The following is a 22,840-nucleotide window of genomic DNA, read 5'->3' on the forward strand; positions in this document are numbered from 1 at the left end:
ACCGCTGGCGCTCAGTTTTAGGACAAGTGGCCAGAATGAAACTTGCAAGATATCATGATTATTTTGAAATATAGATAGTAACATAGAAAATTAAAAAACACATCACCAAAAATTCTTAGAAAATAAAGTTAACTTGATTAAAACAGTAGGTCATTTTCTGATTACACATTCCCTTTAAACATATTTTTACTTAAAATTTTATTCAAGATTTCCCCCCCATTATAACTGTTCTAAAATAGGCTTTACATACCTGTTAAATGCTCACCTCATGTGGTACCATTGCTCCAGTCCTTTCCAATGTCTTTGCTAACAGGGGTGCAGCAATGACATGCCCGTATACCCATAGAAAAAGGCCACTGAGGCCATTGACTGCCTGCAGTAGTGATGTGGGTATTTGAGTATGTTATCGATGCAGTAAACAAAGCTTGCGGGGAAGAATGGAAAGGCAACATTGGACAAGGTGTTTATTAAACAGGTCAATAATATGTTGGTTTTTTTAAGCGTAATAAGATTCACACTTATTTAGTCAGACCACCCCTTTAGAGTGTTATTGTTATTTTTATTTTAACTTTTGACATGTCATAGAAACATATCAAAAGCTTTGATAGGTCGAGTTCCCCCAGTGATCTCTAGAACGATCCAGGAAAAACACAAGCTTCTCTGGTCACAGCTTTTCTGTCTCGCTGCAGGATATGTACTGCAGAATCCGTCTGGTGCAGCAAGATGAGGAAAGCAGAGAGCGCGGGGTTGGAAGCGGGGAGAGAAGCATTCAACCAAAGCACTCTTCTCCTGGTTCATTCTAGTGTTCGTTGGGGGTCTGAACACTCAGACTCAAACCAATAAAAACGTTTGATATGTCTCTATGATATTTTGTTGACTGTAACAGTTTTAAGTTCCACTGTGGGATTTCAACAATAAGTGTGATCCCACCAAGATATTTGAGTATTGCAATGTATTAGGCTATGACCATGATTCTAATAGAAGTACTAAGGTTTTGTTCTGAAATGCCGTGTTGGGGTGGTGTCCCTCTAGTGGCCTGCAGCTGTGCTACACGATAAGTACCGTATGTTAATCATTGCCTCTATTTGTACTTCATATGATGTATTGTGATAGTATTTGGGAGCGTATTTACAGCTAGTTATGTTTCAAATAGGGATTGACTATTTAACTGCATATTGCATCTAAGGATTGCATTTTGAGGATAAGGGGTGTCACGGGGTATAGACCACAATGTTTAGGATGCTAAACAACCAAGATCAAGTTACTTAACATCATGGTGTTGGTGGGAAGATGTAATTAAACAAAGCTCAATACTCCGAACCTATCATTTTGATGTACATGTACTGTGTGTGAAACTGAATAAACAGAGCTGAGCAAAACCTCAGCTAAAACAGAATCCAATGTATAGGCATGAGTTGCCACAAAAAATTCAGGAAAACGGACTGAGGTTTCCTAGGACTACATCCATCTTTTACGGGCAACTATAGCACTTTGAAAACAGAACAAAAATTAGTCAGAGTAAACTAATCAATAGTGAATCCATTAAACTGGGCTTCAGCTGATGTTACTGTAGTTTTGATCATGTCTGGTCAAGAAGGGATTAATGTTGTTAGTGGACAGAATATGTACTGTGAAGAAGCTGTGATACCTTCCCAATGTTTTCTTTATCATTCCGTTGATTTCCAGCTTGTCCAGATATCCAGTGATATGGATTTAACCGTCTGTAAAAAGTATATACACATTATAAATTGGTGCATTTATGTCTAGATACCTTACAAGCAATCAGAAAGTACAGAAACTATGGTTTCTAAGAAAATAGGGGACCTGTCATAAGGATAAGAGTGGTGTAATAATAACATGCAGCAATAGGGCCAATCATCAGGATTCAGGGCATATCTTTCTTATTTTAATAGTCTTCTCCATTGGCTAGATATAAGCCTTTTTATTATGGAAGTGCCCAGGGTGACATTCCCAACAAGGAAAGAGTCCACATAAATCCAGCCCACGTCCTCTTTTTCTAGTGGTTGCCAGTCAAACAGGGTAGGCCATGAGGCGCCAATAAAGAAGATATAAGTAGGGTTTACCTGGGCTCTTGCTGTACTGGGTAACAGCTCCTGGGCACTTGAGCCTCATGTACATAATGAAAAGGCTTATATCTCCCCAATAAGGGAGGACTATTGAAATAAAAAAGGTTTGTCCAAGATTATGATGACCGCACTCTATCTAGGCATTGGCTTATTTATGCCTATTAGGCTGCATTCACATCTCGTTTTGTACATACAGGCGCCGGATCCGGCTGGGGGAGGGGCAAACCGGGCGCTCCTGTACCCCAGCTGGATCAGCCCGTGAGTCCATATACTTTAATGAGCAGACCGGATTCAAACGGTGACTCGGATCAGCCCAGTTTTGAACCCGTATGCAGTTTCCTGACCGGACCTAAAACCGTAGTGTACGGTGTTGTGTGTCATTTTTACCGAAAAGTGCAGTGGGTAGAAGCAGAAGCCCCCAAAGTTACAAAATGGTTTTTTTTCAATTTTTTACTGTAGATTTTGTGGTGAAATTATTGATTTCATTACAAAGTAAAATGGTAGTGCAAAAAAAAAATTAAATAAATAAAAAGTGCAAAAATGAAAAAACCTCCTTAGTTCTTTAATGGGCACTGTTAGATTCAAAAACATTTTATGTTGTACATCTTGGCAAAAAAGTAACATTTCCAATATACTTCACAAGAAAATTTTATTTCCTTTTTATAGAAATCATGGCTTATAAAATCATGGCTTTGTCGAAGCTGAAGCACAGGCATGGACAAAGTACAGTGAGAGAGAGTGGGCTAGCACTCCTCTGTGCTCTCTCCTGTCCTTTCAGACAGCATAAAAGAGTGCTATCAGACAGGAGAGAGCACAGAGGAGTGCTATCAGACAGGAGAGAGCACAGAGGAGTCCTATCAGACAGGAGAGAGCACAGAGGAGTGCTTTCAGACAGGAGAGAGCACAGAGGAGTGCTTTCAGACAGGAGAGAGCACAGAGGAGTACTATCAGACAGGAGAGAGCACAGAGGAGTGCTATCAGACAGGAGAGAGCACAGAGGAGTGCTATCAGACAGGATAGAGCACAGAGGAATGCTATCAGACAGGAGAGAGCACAGAGGAGTCCTATCAGACAGGATAGAGCACAGAGGAGTGCTTTCAGACAGGAGAGAGCACAGAGGAGTGCTTTCAGACAGGAGAGAGCACAGAGGAGTACTATCAGACAGGAGAGAGCACAGAGGAGTACTACCAGACAGGAGAGAGCCCAGAGGAGTACTATCAGACAGGAGAGAGCACAGAGGAGTACTATCAGACACGAGACAACACAAAGGAGTTCTATCAGACAGGAGAGAGCACAGAGGAGTACTATCAGACAGGAGACAACATAAATGAGTCCTATCAGACAGGATAGAGCACAGGAGTGCTTTCAGACAGAAGAGAGCACAGAGGAGTGCTTTCAGACAGGAGATAGCACAGAGGAGTACTATCAGACAGGAGAGAGCACAGAGGAGTACTATCAGACAGGAGAGAGCACAGAGGAGTCCTATCAGACAGGATAAAGCACAGAGGAGTGCTATCAGACAGGAGAGAGCACAGAGGAGTGCTTTCAGACAGGAGAGAGCACAGAGGCATCCTATCAGACAGGAGAGAGCACAGAGGAGTCCTATCACACAGGAGAGAGCACTGAGGAGTACTATCACACATGAGAGAGCACTGAGGAGTCCTATCAGACAGGAGAGAGCAAAGAAGTCCTATCACACAGGAGAGAGCACAGAGGAGTCCTGTCACACAGGAGAGAGCACAGAGGAGTCCTGTCACACAGGAGAGAGCACAGAGGAGTGCTATCAGACAGAAGAGAGCACAGAGGAGTGCTAGCCTACCCTCACTTACTGGACTTTGTCCATGCCTGTGCTTCAGCTTGGACAAAGCCATGATTTTATAAGCCATGATTTCTATAAAAAGGAAATAACATTTTCTTAAGAAGTATATTAGAAAGGTTAATGTTTTGCCAAGATGTACAACATATAAAAACTTTTTGTATCTGACAGTGCCCATTTAAGGGGTTAAAATGTCCACTCATAAAAGCAATATAAAAAAGTACAATGCAAACAGGCAAGACAATGGCAATTCCTCCTTCTCAGACCTATCACCGGACCTTAGTCATAGACAGAAAGATACTGTGGCTATCCTTTGGTTACATTGCTATTAATGTAGAAATAAAGATGTTTTAACTGCCAGTGATGTGACCTTCTATATAAATATAAAACACAAGTTCTTGGTTTACTTACTCTCTTTCCTCCTTCTCCCGGCTCATACTCTGTCGCAGTTGGTTCAGCTTCTGTTCCATATCCTTATTATGCTTCTCCAGTTGCAATGTTTCCATACGAAGCTCTCTAATATTTCTAAACAAACAGTGCATTAAGTCTGTAAGCTTTAACATGACTGGCACAAGTATTTGTGGCTCAGGTAATGTTCATGGGAATACAGCCTGAAAATCCTATTCCAATTTGGATGTCAAATGTATGTGTATGAGGATGAATGAATCCAAAAAGTAGAATTCTAAAAAAAAAACAACCTACTTCGCTTGCGGCCGCTTTAGACTGGGATTCCATATAACTTTTGTGTGGCACAAAAAAACCGCCTCCTTATCTTGTACTCCCAATATGCTGTTTGTGTGCTGTTTTTTTTTATTTTTTTTTTTATTTTTTAAAGGAGTGGGTTTTAGTATAGACAGTTTTCTTTGGCATTTTATCCCTTGCCTTGAGTCTACAAACACCACATAAGAGGGAAAAAATGGCAAAAGAAAAAACGCCATGTGGGTCTGGAATTTCCCACTTATCTACTGACTCCCAGCTAACATCTAGGAACAGTGTTTCCGATCCCCCCTCCCAAAAAAAAAAAAAAACAGATAAAAAAATAAATAAATAAAATACAGCAAATATGACCTTTTTCTAAAAAAAAAACTTAAATGGAATTCCAGCCCAAGGCTATGTTCACACAGCAGAAATTCTGTTGAAATTCAGTTTTCCTTTTTTTGCTTGTGGATTTCTGCTTGTTTTCCTGCTTTCCTCCTTGAACTTATTGCGGAATAAGTATAAAATCTGCGTGGAATTTATTCAGAATTTCTGTGTGCTTCACACAGATTCTGGACAGCATTCAGAGTCAGAACATATGACACCAAAGTCAACAGAATTATTAATCCTGTAGTCTAAGGCATTGCTTTCTATATATAAACTATGGTAGGTCTGAACAGTCTGCATACTGGAATCTCATAGCATATCCTAGCTTATTTCTCAAATACTATAATATTTAATAGAATAGTCAGACCTCTTCATTTTACTAAAATCCACAACCAGTTGGCAGAATATCCCTGTAGGTATTGTACTCACCTGCCTTTTAATCTGACAGAGTTCCCACTCTTTGCAGGAGGAATTACGACAAAATCGCTGCTCATGCTTGCTGCGGAAATCACTACTTTCAGCGCCTAAAAGGGAATCTGACAAAAGGGATAAAATAAGTGTTACACTGTAGGTTACTGTGATAAGACATACAAGTAATATTTTAGATGACCTTTCTTTCTATGCATTAATCCTATTGGGTAAAATATCAACATACAGAAGGGGTCAGTGTATACACTTACATTGTAAACTAGAGACAATTAAATATGTGCACAATAGTCGTAATAAACTGATCACATATGTATGGAATGTCCACATAGCTTCAAAAAAGGCAGAGGAACAATAGTGCGTCAACATCTACTGATATACCACGATGCCTATCTGACGGCCTATAAACATCTTGCTAAGGTGGATAGAGGCGGGCTTCAGCACTTTTATAGCCATAACAATTTTGTAAAATTCAAACGGGAAAACACACCTGTTTTAGGGCGCTTTTTTGAGCCATAAAACAGCCATTTTTGGAATGTTTTATGGCCCAAAAAACAGTCACTGCACATAGCCTCAGAAGTAATGTTTCAAGGGGAGAACTTCTGTAAGATGTTATGCATTGCAACTAGCAGATTCTTTTTATTTTTTTTTAGCACATACTCTTATGGGGGAGATTATCAAAACATGCCCAGAGGAAAAGTTGCTGAGTTGCCCATAGCAACCAATCAGATTGCTTCTTTTATCTTTCTGAGGCCTTTTCAAAAATGAAGGAAGCAATCTGATTGGTTGCTATGGGCAACTCAGCAACTTTATCCCTTTGTGCAAGGAGGAGCAGGAGGAGCACTGCCAGAGCCCTGCAAAATGACCTCCAGCAGGCCACAAATGTGCATGTGTCCACTTAAACGATCAGAAACAGACTCCATGAGAGTGGTATGAGGGCTGAGGTCCACAGATCGGGGTTGTGCTTACAGCCCAACACCGTGTAGGATGCTTGACATTTGCCAGAGACCACCAAGATTGGCAAATTCGCCACTGGTACCCTGTGCCCTTCCCAGATGAAAGCAGGCTCACACTGAGCACATGTGACAGACGTGAAAGAGTCTGGAGATGCCGTGGAGAACATTCTGCTGCCTGCAACATACTCCAGCATGTGCCAGAGTACTATATAGTGCAATTTATTCTATTGATTTTATATATTTAATAAAATTGTTAACTGAAACAAACCTATTTTATTTGAATATCATTATGTACCTTTTGGGGTAAAATCCTTGAGGATTGGTTATACATTTCTTCTTTCTAGATTTTTAAATTACTTCTATTAAAAAATCTTAATCCTTCCAGTACATTTTAGGGGCTGTATACTTCAGAGGAAATGCATTTCTTTTTGGATTTCTCTTCTGTCATGATCACAGTGCTCTCTGCTGACCTCTGCTGTCCATTTTAGGAACTGTCCAGGGCAGCATATGTTTTTCTCCTGCCCTGGACAGTTCCTAAAATGGACAGCAGAGGTCAGCAGAGAGCACTGTGATCGTAACAGAAGACAAATCCAAAAAGAAAAGCATTTCCTCTGTATTATACAGCTCCTAAAAAGTACTGGAAGGATTAAGATTTTTTTATATAAGTAATTTACAAATCTATTTAACTTTCTGGCACCAGTTGATTAAAAAAAAAAATGTTTCCAAGGGAGTACCCCTTTAAAGGGGTTGTAGCTAAAAAGAGGGCCAATTGCAAGAGTGGCTACCACAAGATCACCATTACATCAATGAGTAAAACTGGGTCCATAATGTGCTTTAACCCCTTAAAGGAGTAGTCCAGTGGTGACTCAGTGGTGAGCAACTTATCCCCTATCCTAAGGATAGGGGATAAGTTGCAGATCGCGGGGGGTCCGACCGCTGGGGCCCCCTGCGATCTCTTGTACGGAGCCCCGACAGCCGGCGGGAAGGGGGCGTGTTGACCTCCGCACGAAGCGGCGGCCGACACGCCCCCTCAATACAACTCTATGGCAGAGCCGAAGCGCTGCCTTCGCCAAATCTCCGGCTCTGCCATTGAGATGTATTGAGGGGGCGTGTCGGCCGCCGCTTCGTGCGGGGGTCGACACCCGCTATCTGGGCCGAGAGCCCTGGCCCCGTACAGAGAGATCGCAGGGGGCCCCAGCGGTTGGACCCCCCGCGATCTCAAACTTATCCCCTATCCTTAGGATAGGGGATACGTTTTTCACCACTGGACCAAGGACGTATGAGTATGTCCTTGGTCCCGCTCCCATGATATAACGCGGGGTCCCACGGTGACCCCGCATCATATCACGGCGGGCCCGGCGTCATAGTGAAGCCGGGACCCGGCTGCTAATAGCGCGCGGCACTGATCGCGGTTCCGCACGCTATTAACCCTTTAGCAGCGCGCTCAAAGCTGAGCCACGCGGCTAAAAGTGAAAGTAAAAACTGCCAGTTATCTCAGTGGGCTGTTCGGGATAGCTGCGGTGAAATTGTAGCATCCCGAACAGCTTGCAGGACAGCCGGAGGGTCCCTACCTGCCTCCTCGCTGTCCGATCGCCGAATGACTGCTCAGTGCCTGAGATCCAGGCATGAGCAGTCAAACGGCAGAATCATCGATCACTGGTTTCCTATGAGAAACCAGTGATCAATGATGAAGATCAGTGTGTGCAGTGTTATAGGTCCCTATGGTCACTTTTTATATAATTTAAAAATGAATAAAAAGCGATCAATAAGTCCTATCAATGCAAAAATGGTACCGTTAAAAACTTCAGATCACGGCGCAAAAAATGAGCCCTCATACCGCCCCATACGCAGAAAAAAAAAAAAAAGTTATAGGGGTCAGAAGATGACAATTTTAAACATTAATTTTCCTGCATGAAGTTATGATTTTTTCCAGAAGTACGACAAAATCAAACCTATATAAGTAGGGTATCATTTTAATCGTATGGACCTACAGAATAAAGATAAGGTGTAATTTTTACCGAAAAATTTACTACGTAGAAACGGAAGCCCCCAAAATTTACAAAATGGCGTTTTTTTTCCAATTTTGTCGCACAATGATTTTTTTTTCCGTTTCACCGTAGATTTTTGGGCAAAATGACTGATGTCATTACAAAGTAGAATTGGTGGAGCAAAAAATAAGCAATCATTTGGATTTTTAGGTGCAAAATTGAAAGAGTTATGATTTTTTAAAGGCAAGGAGCAAAAAACAAAAGTGCAAAAACGGAAAAAAACCCGATCCTTAAGGGGTTAAAGCTCATTCACATCTTCTTCCGAGCTTTGTTCAGGAATCGGGACCCATTTGTGTCTGTTCTGAAACGGACCATTCAGCTCAGTTTTTTCATCATTAACATACTCTGTGACGGAGCTCTGACATAGATTTACACTTAGTCTAAGTTCTACATAAGCCAGGAAAACATCCCAGTGTGTGTATATATATATATATATATATATATATATATATATATATACACATACATACACTGTAATGGGTGCAGTGTCATCTGCTGCTAATAAAGGATTCATTTAGTGGATGCATTGTAATTTTTTTTATGATGTATCCTTAAAATGGATGCCATTATTAAAAGCCACTGTTCCCATCCACTTAACATATTCATCACCTACAGACTCTAAAGGCAATGGCCTATAGGTGCTGAAGCAATAAAATGGGCCATTTTATAGATGAATCAAGCGATTGCAAAGCTCATGACATATCTGTTGGACAGATGCCTGTGACAGATGCCATGGAGAGACCCCCTAGGCTAATATGGTATCAATTTGAAAGAAAGGTTTATTTTACAGTATATGGTCTATGGAAATAGCAATGTCTACTACGCTACATTTTATACTAGACTGACATACTGGCCATACAATAGACAAAGGACGCTCTCTTGCTCTCCATCTGAAGAGTGGAGCTCTTTAGAAACTTTTAGAGTGCACAATGGAAGCCTTCACATTGAATACACTACACATGGGGGGGGGAGCATTAATCTACCTTTATATTCTTTTTCTTGCAAATCTACAGATAAACAGTAGTAATGGCATCTATCTTCATGTTAGTATCTGAATCATTGCTTTTAGCATTGAGCTCTTACAATACCCTTTGTCTACAGCAATGGACAATGGGGTAAAATGTGTAAAACAGGATTAATGTGACTGACTGCTAAGAAAGCCAAAGAGAATTAGAGTTTCAATATTCCGAGCCCACACTTATACTACAATAGAGTGCTGCTATTACCACCACCTAGTCTAATGCTGACCAGACAGAAGACAGACTAGATCCAGTCTAGGACACAAAACACTATTGTGACTCCCCATTCATTAATATTAGTTAAGTACTGTCAGCTCCCTCTATGAACAGACATGACTGCCTTTCTTCCTGTCACATTACAAGATATATCTCATACTGAACCCAGGCAGACATAATAAAATGCCAGTAAATCATGTATGCATAGGAATCTCAGCGCTGCTGTGTCCTCACATGAAAGGTGAGCTGAAAATAGCTAGTATCATACTGTATAATAAACCCCTGAGCGCAGCTCTGCAGAAAGATACTTGTCTGGCTACAAAATCCTCTTAATTTCAAGTGCGTCTTACCACAATGCAGAAAAACAAACTATGTAATACAATAGGACACAGTACACACACTAGCTAACCAGCACAATTACATAGAAATACAAAAAAAAATACTATTGCTTTCTAAGGCCCCTTTCACACTACTGTTGTCACATGGTAGTGTGCCATCCAATGGGGCTGCTGGGGAGAGTAGCAGGATAAAGAAATACTGCTAGTGCAGTCTTTTACTCCCGCTAAAAAAACAGTGACGCCCGACGGACCCCATTGATGTGGTCCTTCGGGACCCGCTGTTGCCGTTTCGTCCCGTCAAAATGACGGCCGTCAAACTCAACCACAGTGTGAAAGAAACATCAAATGTAGTGTGAAAGAAGCCTACAATTGAAGTTTAAAGGGGTATTCCAGGAAAAAATATATTTTTTTATATATATATATCAACTGGCTCCAGAAAGTTAAACAGATTTGTAAATTACTTCTATTAAAAAATCTTAATCCTTCCAATAATTATCAGCTGCTGAAGTGGAGTTGTTCTTTTCTGTCTGGCAACAGTGCTCTCTGCTGACATCTCTGCTTGTCTCGGGAACTGCACAGAGTAGAAGAGGTTTGCTATGGGGATTTGCTTCTACTCTGGACAGTTCCCGAGACAGCTGTCATCTGAGAGCACTTAGACAGAAAAGAACAACTCAACTTCAGCAGCTCATAAATACTGAAAGGATTAAGATTTTTTTTATAGAAGTAATTTACAAATCTGTTTAACTTTCTGGAGCCAGTTGATATATAAAATTATTTTTTTCCTGGATAACCCCTTTAAGCCTGAAAAAAGCTCCTGCTGTATACATGAAATATAGCAGTATAGCCCATGAGACTGAACTTTCCTACACAGCAGGCCCATGCAAAAAAAAACATATCACAAGGAAGGTATATAATAGTACCACCACCTATGTCACTGTAAGTCTATATACATGGGGTGTTTTATATACTCTGTAGGAACAGGGCTTTAGACTAAAAAATCAGCTTGAGGACAGAAACGGTCTGGTTTTCCTTTAGCAACCAATCACAGCTTAGCTTCATTTTACCGGAGCTCGTTAAGATTTAAAACCAAAGCTGTGATTGGCTGTTATGGGAAGACCAGACAATTTTTGTCTGCAGAGCAACAACAGGTATACAGTGACCCCCCGACATACGATAATTTCAACATGCGATGGCCTCTCAGAGGCCATCGCATGTTGAAGGCAGCATTAACATACGTTGCTTTTGTATGTAGGGGACATTGCATAAACGGCTATCCGGCAGCGCTGACTGCTTCAGCTGCTGCCAGATAGCCGTTTAAGGTGCCCTGTGTGCTCCGGTGATGGTCTCCTACCTGTCCTCGGGGCTCCGGAGCGTCCTCTTCAGGATCCCCTGCATCGCCGGCGCTCTCCTCCGTCATCATCACGTCGCCACGTACGACGTCCCGTCATCCAATAGGAGCGGCGTGCGTAGTGACATGATGGTGGTGGCGGAGAGCGAGGATCCCCGGGAAGCAGAGACGTCCAGAGCGGCGGGGACACCCTGGGGACACGGCGACAGCAATGGAGGGTGACATCCAGGGCAGCGGTGAAGGGTCCAGAGCGGCGGGGACAGGTGAGTGTTATGTCCTATACTTTACATTGCACGGATCCCTCAACATACGATGGTTTCAACAAACGATGGTTCGTTTGGAACGGATTACCATCGTATGTTGAGGGACCACTGTACATACATTCCCCCTCCCACATGCAGCTCGATGACAGGTATATACTTCCCCCACATGCAGTTCAATGACAGATATATACTCCTTGAACATGCAGTGAAATGACAGATATATACTACCCGCACATGCAGGGCAATAATAGGTGTATATACTCTACCCCCCCCCCCCCCCCCCAACATACTCGCCTACCCATCCTCCCTAAAAAAAAACACACCACATGAAGGCCAACAAAAGGTATTTACTCCCCCCACATGGCAATGCCAGGTATAAACCCCCTACATGAAAGGGTGGATATACTTCCGTCCCCCAAAACACACACACGAAGGGAAATCACAGGTATATACTAGGGTGACTTATTTTTCCCCTCTTTTTTTATGATTGAATCCGAATACTTGGCAAATAAAGGCAATTCACATGCAAAATTTGGCTCAGATAAAACAATATCTTCTGTCTTCATTACGAGCTTTATGTTTCACACTGGAAATGTGCCTTGAATTCTGCCTACTCTCACTTTTGAAGTACAGGATTATTCTGAAATGATTACCTGGGAAAATCCAGATGTCCCTGATGGGTTTGCAATGCGTTTCATACAAACAACTCATAGGCAAGCTTTCCCTGCCTAATAACACAGTGCCCGGGTGGTCTTTTACTAAATACCCCTACTAAATACTAAAGGCCCCTTTCACACTGCCGTTGCTCACAGTGAAAAATAGTATTTTTTTTGTGTGGCTTTAACGGACATTCTCGTGACTGGGCACAATGGGCAACAACGGGTCCCGATGGCTCCCATTTACTATTATGGGGGCTGTCGGGTGCCTTTGTTTTTTGACGGGAATAGCAGGAGAAAAAGACAGCACAAGTAGTATTTTTTCTCCCGCTATTCTCGCCGGCTCTCCTGACAGGCGTCACACTGCCGTGTCCTAACGGCAGTCTGAGAGAAGCTTTAGAGAGGTATCTGTAAGAGACTGTGGGGGCGTGACTTAATGCAGCATGTGAGCAGACGCGCGGTCCGGAGCAACGCTGAGCATTCTTCATCTATCCTGGACATCTGGACAGAATTCAGCTTTTGTATTATCGCCTATCTGTGGGGGAAGATGCCTGGAGCATTTGGATACAGGAATGGCCGGGCGGAGACGCAATAGGAAGACGCAGGGAGCGCCGGAAGATAGTGAGGCAGAGATGCAGGGGGAGTCGGTGTCATCTTGAACAGAGGTGTCGGGAGTTGGGGAGCAGCTGCAGCGCTTCGCACGTGTCACAGAACCACAGGTGCGGGCGAAGAGGAGCAGGATGGGGCTGACTGGCTGGCCGAGGCCTTGGTCTCCTCTGCAGCTGCAGACCCCTCCACTGTGCTGAGCGGGCCTGAACAGCATGCCGCCGCAGGTCAGTCTACATTTAACTCTCTCTCCCGGAGTGCCATTTGCCTACCAAGGGGACTCCTCTAACCTTGCTGCTTTACCCCTTGATGACCATGCTGGGCCTCTAAGTGTTGTCTCCTCCGCTGGGACTCTCCCTGCTGTAGCTGCACAGCTCTTTGCAAATGTTAATCCCTTCAGTGCTGGTGTGGTGCCTGCAACATTAAGCACCCCATCATCTACATCTGCCCCTGCTGAGCCCACTTTGAAGGACATCTTTTGGGCTGTCTCCAAGGGCAACACAGATGTTAAAATGCTACTGGGAGGCTTGTGTGAGGGCATTAACCTTATGCGCCATGATATGCAAAAGGTTTCTGAGCGGGTTAGTGCGGTTGAGGAAAGGGCAGGGGACATGCATCGTGTGATTAACAATCTGACTGCACTTGCTGCTAAATCTGATGACATGGAAAATTGCCTGTGGAGAAACAATGTGCGCCTAGTAGATGTTCCTGAAAAAGTCGAGGGTCGTGACCCTGGAGAGAATTTAGAAAATTGGCTCCTCAATACTTTTGGAAAAGAGACTTTGACACCTTTATTTGCTGTTGAGCGCATCCACAGGGTGCCCACTCGTCCCCTCCCACCTGGAGCCCCACCTAGAGCTGTCCTCATCCGCATTTTGCACTATTAAGATATAATTCTCTGTAAAGCAAGGAACATGGATTCGCTCACTATCAATGGCAACCATATCTCTATTTTCTCTGATTTTTTGCCTGAAGTTCAAAAAAGGAGAACTAACTATACACATTTAGTGCACGCAGGCGGATGTTTAGCGGCACCTGCGTGCACTAAATGTGATGTACTCTATGCTATACCCTGCACGCCTCTGTGTAGTTGCTCTAAGAACTAACCATATGTTTGACTCCTCTGTGGCGGCTGCGGAATGGCTGGATATACATGAGGCGCAAATACGGTGCTCCTGTACCTGAGGTTCCTGTGTGGACTATGGGTGAGATTTATCAAAACCTGTGCAGAGGAAAAGTTGCCCAGAGCAACCAATTAGCTTGCTTCTTTCATTTTTAACAAGGCCTCTGTATGAAAGAAGCAATCTGATTGGTTGCTATTGGCAACTGGGCAACTTTTCCTTTGCATAGGCTTTGATAAATCTCCCCCTTTGTGTATTAATGTTGGTCCTGCCAGCCTGCCTGGGACATCCTGGGCCTTTATGCATATTTTGGCCACATTTTGAATGTGCCTCTGTACCTATGCTTATGTCTTTATTGATAACTTTATTGATACTTATATTACTGGTTCTTTGTTCTCTGGGTACTTGTTTATGTTGCCAGATGTCCTCATGTTTTGTTCTCATTTGCTCGGATTTGAGCACGGCGTATGGGTGAAGTCTCTATGTCCCTGCTCACTCTAACTGGGCAGTTAATTTGCCCCTTGTGTTGCAAGTTGTGACTGTTTGTTTTTTGTTGTTTATCTGGGGTGTCCGTAATGTTCAGTGTTTTTTCTTCTGCTCATTGTGCGGTGCTCTGTCTTTTATGTTTGTTCCCAGTTTCACGTGTTGGTGGCTCCTGCATCCGCCCCCTTACATTGTCACTTGTGCTTTTTTAATTGTCTTATGGCTACTGATTTGCATGTGGTGATGTGGAACGTAAGGGGCATCAATGATCCCACCAAGTATCTTGCTGTTTTTCAGGCGCTCAAACCCTGCTCAACCTGCTGTATTGTGCTCTCTCTGAGACACACTTGACGAGTGATAGTAAACATGTGCTGAATAAAACTTGGTTTGGTCATACTTTCCACGCCACTTTTTTCTCACATGCCCAGGTTGTAAGTGTGCTCATTCATAGAAGCATTTTGTTTTCATGTGTTTCTAGTCTTCTTGATCCAGAGGGTAGATTTGTTTGCCTTTATGGCAATGTTAGACTATGCGCTCTGGCCTCACACGCTGACCATAATCCCCTTACCTTCTGCTGCAGACGGGGCTGGGACTCGCATCGCGGGATGTGCCCGCATGCGAGCCCCAGTCCGTCACTCTCCAGGCGTGAGCACACCGGAGCTTTAAGATTTAAAGGGCCAGTACGCTCATTAGTGTAACCACCTGTGGCTTGTTTCTAAATTCCTCCTCCCTTCTCAGTTCTCTGCCGGATCTTTGTTGCCTTGTGCCCTAGAAAATGCGTTCCTTTGTATTAACTTGCCGTGTACCAGATCTCCTGCTCTTGTGACTTGAACTTGCACCTCTGCCGCCTGCCTACTGAACTCCTGCTACGTCCTGACTACGCTTGCCCTGACCAACTGCTATCCGGACTACGAGTTGCCTCATCCCTCCTGTGCCTTGCATCTCCTCAGCCACCTGTGTGGTAGAGCCGTGCCAGGGGTAGCGACCTGGGTGTTGCCTGCAGCTGCAAGCCCATCCTGCTTTGTGGCGGGCTCTGGTGAAGACCAGCGGCACCTTAGACTCCGCTCCCTGGTACGGTCCGAGTCATCTGCCACACATGTCCAGCAGATCCAAATCCACCGGAGTTCCTGTCTTCAGAAACGTGAATGTTACAGGCACTATATTCTTCCCCCCCCCCCCCCCCCATACTCGAGTGATGCCTTGCGCAAGGTGGTGTCTTCTCTATCTTCTCTGCCTGATGGTCAGGGATTTTAATAATTTATTACACCCGATGCTTGATAGGTTTAGTAATAGAGGGCCTTCTTGGACTCCTGGATCTACAGGTCTAGCTAGGTTTGTGGGGTGGGCAGATTTATGGAGAAGATGTAATCCTACTAAGATGCAATATTCCTGCTATTCTAGTTCTCATGGTACACTCTCACGCATTGATCTCACGCCTGTATTTGTACATCTTACTTTCAATTCTCATCCTAGATTGTGGGGTTCTCTGTGGCGACTGAATCCATTTTGGCTTCAAGTTCCCTCAGTAGGCCATACGCTTAGGACTGATGTGGAAGCCTTTCTCGAGATCAATGTGGGGACTACTTTGGTGGGTACCTTATGGGATTCATTGAAGGCATATGTACAGGGCATTTGTTATCAGGAATATTACCACCTGTAAATCTAAGAATAAGGCTATTTAAATCTGTAAAAGAATGTGGTTAAGAGGCACATCAGTGCTAAATTCTATCTACAATCTTATCCAGGTAGGACTTGACAATGAGGGACAATCTTCTGCACAATTCAAGGCACATATCCCATGTAAAACATGAAGTGGAGATATTGTCAGACTGGTACCAAATTTTGAACTAGTTAGTATATACTTCTAGGGAAGGGCAGGGGTATACCCTCCACCACCAGTTCACATGCATAACAACATTTTAATTAAGCCTTGATGCTCACCACGCAGAAAGCTAGCCCCTCAGTCATCCCATGTGGTCACTCTTTAAACTCTCCCTTTCTGGCCTCTTCAGCCTCCAGTATAAAAAGTGAGCACCAGAATGCTGTTCTGCATGTGCCCACACTAAGGCCACCATCTTTTCCTGCAATCTATGGGCCACTGAGACTCTCAGTCTGGTGGTGATGCCACATACATCAGCCCATGAACCCTTTACACAAAAAGGAAACAGGTGGGGAAAGAGGCATAACTTCTAGTTTAGGGGCTCTGATGCAAAATCCACAACAGGGCCCCATATGACAATTTTAATACTGGTCTCTTATGGGGCACATGCGCATTGGAGCCCCCTTAGACACCAGACCCCTGTGTGACTTTTACCTTTGCTACCTCTATAGCTACGCCCCTGGGTGGAGCACAACAACAACAACAATTACAACTCAAAAGAGGGACATAGAGAATTTATTATAGGCTAGGAATATAAACTTTACACCCCCCCCCCCCCCCCCGATCCTCACATGTTGTTACAGACCCTAACATGTGTTACTCATATTCAAGTATTCCATTCCTGAAAATAATGATGCCCTTAAAACATTCTGCATACCCATATGGAGTAGTAAACCACAAGATAAACATCTCAGCTATAAACTATAGGCATATGTTTACTATTAATTCTAGGAAGCGTATCCGAAAGAAAAAGGAGAGGAAAAATCTAATTCGGCTTCCTTCTGTGGTGTGATAAATGCTGTTATCACTGAGAAAGTGGTTGTGTGGAAACACAAAATGATGTTACAGACTGAATGTTTATTTCGCCTTGTTTTACGGGAAATCTATTTTGTGCGATTAGTTGCATTTACTGATGATCACTTATCTTCTATACTATAGTATTCACAGAATGACACTTAGTATACCGTATAGCAATAGGAATAAAGATCACTGTAAAGTGACAAGAACACCTTCAAAATAATCTGATTCTGTTGTCTGTATAGTAATAAATGTATAGAGCAGCAGCAGCATTTCCTAACCAGTGTGTCTCCAGCTGTTTCAAAACTATGACTCATTATGCTCGGACAGCCAAAGGCTGTCCGGGCATGCTGAGAGTCGTAGTTTTGCAACAGCTTGATGCAAAATGGTTTGGAAACAATGATACAGAGAAAATACTCGATGGTTAATGCTCAAAACCAGGGCTCCCAGAAATTATGGATTTACTTTAAACATGATTAAAGGACAAGTATCAAGGAAAAAAAAACGTATTCCCTATCAGAAAGATAGGGGATGAGTTTTAGATTTTAGATTGAGGGGGTCTGAGTGCTGGGGTCCCTTCCCAGTGACGTGTCACAACCCCGGCCTCCTCCATATAGCTCTATGGGAGAGCTGAATATTGCCGAACGGCTCTCCCATAGAGATATAGGGGGCGTGGTGACCTCAGTTTCGGGCGGGGGTCGTGACGCGCCACCGTGAAGCAGAGCAGGACCTCCAAACAGGAGATCGCGGGGGGCCCCAGCACTCAGACCCCCTAGGAATATGATTTTTTCCATGATACTTGTCCTTTAAAGGAGATCTGCAGCCATAGACACTTAAAGTGTCTGATCGAGAGGCTCCAAACGCTGGGATCCCCCGCGATCTCGTGTACGGGGCCCTGGCTCTGTGGCAGCTCCCCCATGCAGGAGGAGTCGGCCGCAGAATGACACCATGGCCAACACGCCCCCCTCCGTGTATCTCAATGGGAGAGGCGGCAATGCAGCGTTCATGCATCCCTGCCTCTCCCATAGAGCTGTATGGAAAGGTCGTCGAGCCCCGGTAATGCAGAGTCCCCATACGGGAGATTGCAGGGGGGTCCCAGCGTTTGGAGTTCCACTTAGACGCATCGCCTAATTGCAGGATAGTGGATAAGACTGCAGTACTCCTTTAAGGCCACGTTCACACCGCGGTATTCCGCTGAAAATTTCATCAGGGAAATTCTGCATATTTTATTGCGCATTGACGTAAATGGGGATTCCACTGTCCCAATCCACGTTCCGGATTCCACAAAGGTATAAGACTTGTCTTTATATATTGCGGAATTCCGTTTAGAGACTTACTGATGTTAATGGGACTCTGAATTAATCCGGAATCTGTGTTTTTGAAAGCACAGAAATTCTGCTGCAATTCTACTCAAATTACAAAAAATTTGCAGACTGCTTTTTTTGAGCGGAATTTAAGCGTAATAGCAGAAATTTTGCTGTGTGAACATAGTGTATTGATTCACAGTAGGCGGGACATAACTATAAAACCGGGGACGGGGAGGGAATCGGGCAGTGGTGGCGGCGGGACATATAACTATATAACCGGGGATGGGGAGGGAATCGGGCAGTGGCAGTGGGACTCTGGCCAGGCAGAAGCAGCTGCAGTTCAATGATTTAAAGCGCCCGCTTTAAATGATTGAACTGCAGCGGCTTTTGCGTGGTCACAAACAGTCTATCGGCGTATAACACGCCGATAGACTTTAGGCTAAAAATTTTAGCATAAAAAAATGCGTGTTATACGCCGATAAATACGGTATATACATAATAAATCAAATATACAACAATTATACAGGACAATCAGACCAGAAATAGTAACAGAAAAAGAAAGCGAGAGGCCACTCACCATGTCCGTGTTCCCAGGTATATCTTTCTTTTCTTTCTTTTCAGTGCTTTAAAATAGCCGGTAAGGCAAGGTGAGAAGCCTGGATGGCATTGCAACAACAGTGACTGTTTCACACAAGACTGTGCTTCATCAGATTGCCAAATGATTGTCAATCTGATGAAGCACAGTCTTGTGTGAAACAGTCACTGTTGTTGCAATGCCATCCAGGCGTCTGACCTTGCCTTACCGGCTATTTTAAAGCACTGAAAAGAAAGAAAAGAAAGATATACCTGGGAACACGGACATGGTGAGTGGCCTCTCGCTTTCTTTTTCTGTTATGGTTGAACTGCTTACACCTATTTGAGATTGAGCACCACCAACACCGAACCAAGACTTACTCACCCTCCAGAAGTCACCAGACTGCCCATACACACCTTGGATACAGCCAGGTTGTTGCAGACGACTGCTTCTTCCTTAACCAGATCAGAAATAGGCTGGGTTCACAATACGTATAAGATGATATGGGTACTATGAGAGAGCCTCTGTATGCCGCGGTTTTAAGTCCGGTTACAAAACCGAATACGGGGCAAAAATGAGCCAACCGGAGTCACTGTTTAACTCCGGTCGGCTCATTGAAATTAATGACATACGGGGCGGGTAATGTGAACCAAGCCTAAGAAAATACTAACAAATATAGGACTTACATCTGGTGGTACTACGGTCTTTCCATCTAATGCTAGATCTATTTTCATATATATTGGTGTATATCATTTGGTTATTTACTTATGTATTCATTAGTTGTGTTCTGTAACTATCTATTTAACCCCTTAACGACCACGGACGTAAATGTACGTCCTGGTTTGGCGGGACTTCCCGCACCAGGACGTACATTTACGTCCTGTGTATGACCGCGAGCATCGGAAGGGTGCTCGCGTCATACACGGCAGGTTCCGGCTGCTAGCAGCAGCCAGGGACCCGCCGGTAATGGCCGACATCCGCAATCGCGCGGATGTCCACCATTAACCCCTCCGATGCCGTGATCAATACAGACCACGGCATCTGCGGCATTGCAGCACTTTGATTGATTGATCGGATCGCCCGCAGCGCTGCCGCGGGGATCCGATCATCCAGCATGACAGCCGGAGGTCCCCTTACCTAGCTCCGGCCATCTCCCGGGGTCTTCTGCTCTGGTCTGCGGTCGAGCGACCAGATCACAGATTATTCTGAGCAGTGCTGTGTCCTATGCATAGCACTGCACAGTATTAGCAATCAAACGATTGCTGTAGATAGTCCCCTATGGGGACATAAAAAGTGTTAAAAAAAAAAGTTGAAAAATGTAAAAAAATAAAAAGTAAAAAAAAAATAAAAAAATCCCCTCCCCCAATAAAAATGATTTAATCGTATTGACCCACAGAATAAAGAACACCTATAATTTTTACCGTAAAGTGTGAAACAAAACCCTCCAAAATGTGCAAAATTTTAGTTTTCATTTAAAATTCCTCCCTAAAAAAAATTTTTTTTTTGGGTTCGCCGTACATTTTATGGTAAAATGAGAGGTTTCATTACAAAGTACAATTGGTCAAGTAAAAAGAAGCCCTTATATGGGTCTGTACATGGAAATATAAAGGAGTTATGGATTTTAGAAGGCGAGGAGGAAAAAACGAAAACGCAAAAATAAAATTGGCCTGGTCCTTGAGGTGGAAATGAGCTTGGTCATTAAGGGGTTAAGTTAATTAAAATTATATTGCATTATGATATGTTATGTTGTAGTTCTCAACTGTACTCAAACATGCAAAGGGTGCCCTAACTTTCCCCTTCTTGTCTGATAGACTATACATTGACCAAAGGGCCCATTTATTATAAAAAGATGTAGTCTCATTTTTCCCAATTGCAATTATCTCTTCTAACTTATAACAATGTTGAGTGGTACATAGTATTTCCTCTGATCACAGAATCTCTGTCTGTTTCCAGTATCTAGAAAGCACAAGTTTTGACACAAAGGGGTATTCCAGGCCAAACCTTTTTATATATATCAACTGGCTCCGGAAAGTTAAACAGATTTGTAAATTACTTTTATTAAAAAATCTTAATCCTTCCAATAGTTATTAACTTCTGAAGTTGAGTTGTTGTTTTCTGTCTAACTGCTCTCTGATGACTCATGTCCCGGGAGCTATGCAGTTCCTATGGGGATATTCTCCCATCATGCACAGCTCCCGGGACGTGACATCATCATTGAGCAGTTAGACAGAAAACTTCAGAAGCTAATAACTATTGGAAGGATTAAGATATTTTAATAGAAGGAATTTACAAATCTGTTTAACTTTCCGGAGCCAGTTGATATATATAAAAAAAAAGGTTTTGCCTGGAATACCCCTTTAATATTTTATATACTAAAAATTGCATTGCTGCAGGATAAGCCTGGGTATCTAAGAGCAAGAGAGCCCTCTGTGGAGAAAGGGTGATTGTAATGTGAGTAATGTCTGCTAGGAGAGATTCCACTTTAAAGGGGTACTCCGCCCCTAGACATCTTATCCCGTATCCAAAGGATAGGGGATAAGATGTCAGATCGCCGCGGTGCCGCTGCTGGGGAGCCCCGGAATCCCCGCTGCGGCACTGCGCTATCATTACAGCACAGAGCGAGTTCGCTCTGCACGTAATGACGCGCAATACAGGGGCCGGAGCATCGTAACGTCACGGCTCCGCCCCTCGTAACGCCACGGCCCGCCCCTTTCAATACAAGTCTATGGGAGGGGGCGCGGTGGTCGTCACGCCCCCTGCCATAGACTTGCATTAAGGGGATGGGCCGTGATGTCACGAGGGGTGGAGCCATGACGTCACGCGGCTCCGTCCCCTGTGTCGCCCGTCATTACGCACAGAGCGAACTCGCTCTGTACTGTAATGATAGCGCAGTGCCACAGCGGGGATCCCGGGGCTCCCCAACAGCAGCACCGCAGCGATCTGACATCTTATCCCCTATCCAAGATGTCTAGGAGCGGAGTACCCCTTTAAGCCAGTATCCCTGTACTAAGGGGCATGGCCAGAAAATATTAGGGAGCCCTGTCTTCCACATTTACGCCAGCATTCATTAGAACATGAGGAGAACATCTTATGACGTCTATCAGGAGAGTAATACAAGCCCAAATTGGTTTTGATGATAGCTTCCCTATGAGAGACAGCAGATAGAGAGGAGTGGGCCAAATGAAATGCATAAGACCATCTTGGTCTGAGAAGGTGTGGCACAAATCCAATTCCCAAGCCAAATCTGGCCCTGAGTGTTGAAAAGTAAAACGATTATTGATAATTCTATAAATTGGTCCCTTTACAGTCTGTGTTCTTTAGTATGCAAACAATGCAGCAGAGCAGTATGTTGGGGTCGTTGTGGAGGACTGTAAATAACGGAAAATCCTTAAATAGCGGAAAATCTCCTGAGACACAAGGGAATATTTAACCTGCAAATATGGGAAAGATAGTAGAGTATCACCTCTTTACAATTGTATAACTTCCGAGATGCCACGGTAAAGCCAGGGCCGTAAGTTCAGATCTAAAATGGTGCAAGAAAGAAATTGCAGAGGTGTCTGCGCCTTTTAGTTTGAACACCAAGTTTGTGGCATAACTTCCAGCAATGAATACCATTTGCCATCAGTGGGGGTAGACTATGCATGCAAGCTGTATTCCAGAAGGGCAAGGAAAATAAAGAACGCGGATCATTATTTTTTCATTATTTCAGTCTGCACCCAATGTATGTCATAGGATTTAGTCCACCAGGCTCTTGTCTGAGCCACCACTGTGGCAATATAATGTTGATATACGTCTGGAAGGCCGAATGGTGTTTGG

The 22,840-nt window shown here is 43.7% G+C and overlaps 1 protein-coding gene across 7 annotated transcripts in view; it reads right to left on the minus strand.

Moving 5' to 3' along the window:
* The window catches only part of ZBBX (zinc finger B-box domain containing), a 205,916-nt gene that overhangs the window by 165,005 nt on the left and 18,071 nt on the right, over positions 1–22,840 (minus strand). For 6 of the 7 annotated variants that reach the window (XM_056565096.1, XM_056565101.1, XM_056565100.1 and 3 more), the window contains 3 exons: positions 5,416–5,522; positions 4,315–4,428; positions 1,649–1,721 (listed from right to left, as the gene is read on the minus strand). In XM_056565096.1, the coding sequence (XP_056421071.1) occupies positions 1,649–1,721; positions 4,315–4,428; positions 5,416–5,480 (252 nt within the window). In that variant the 5' untranslated portion in view covers positions 5,481–5,522. The remainder of the gene's footprint in view (positions 1–1,648; positions 1,722–4,314; positions 4,429–5,415; positions 5,523–22,840) is intronic. The other variant, XM_056565098.1, reaches the window with a different exon arrangement.

This window comes from Hyla sarda, chromosome 3 (assembly GCF_029499605.1).
Source record: "Hyla sarda isolate aHylSar1 chromosome 3, aHylSar1.hap1, whole genome shotgun sequence".
NCBI lineage: Eukaryota > Metazoa > Chordata > Amphibia > Anura > Hylidae > Hyla > Hyla sarda.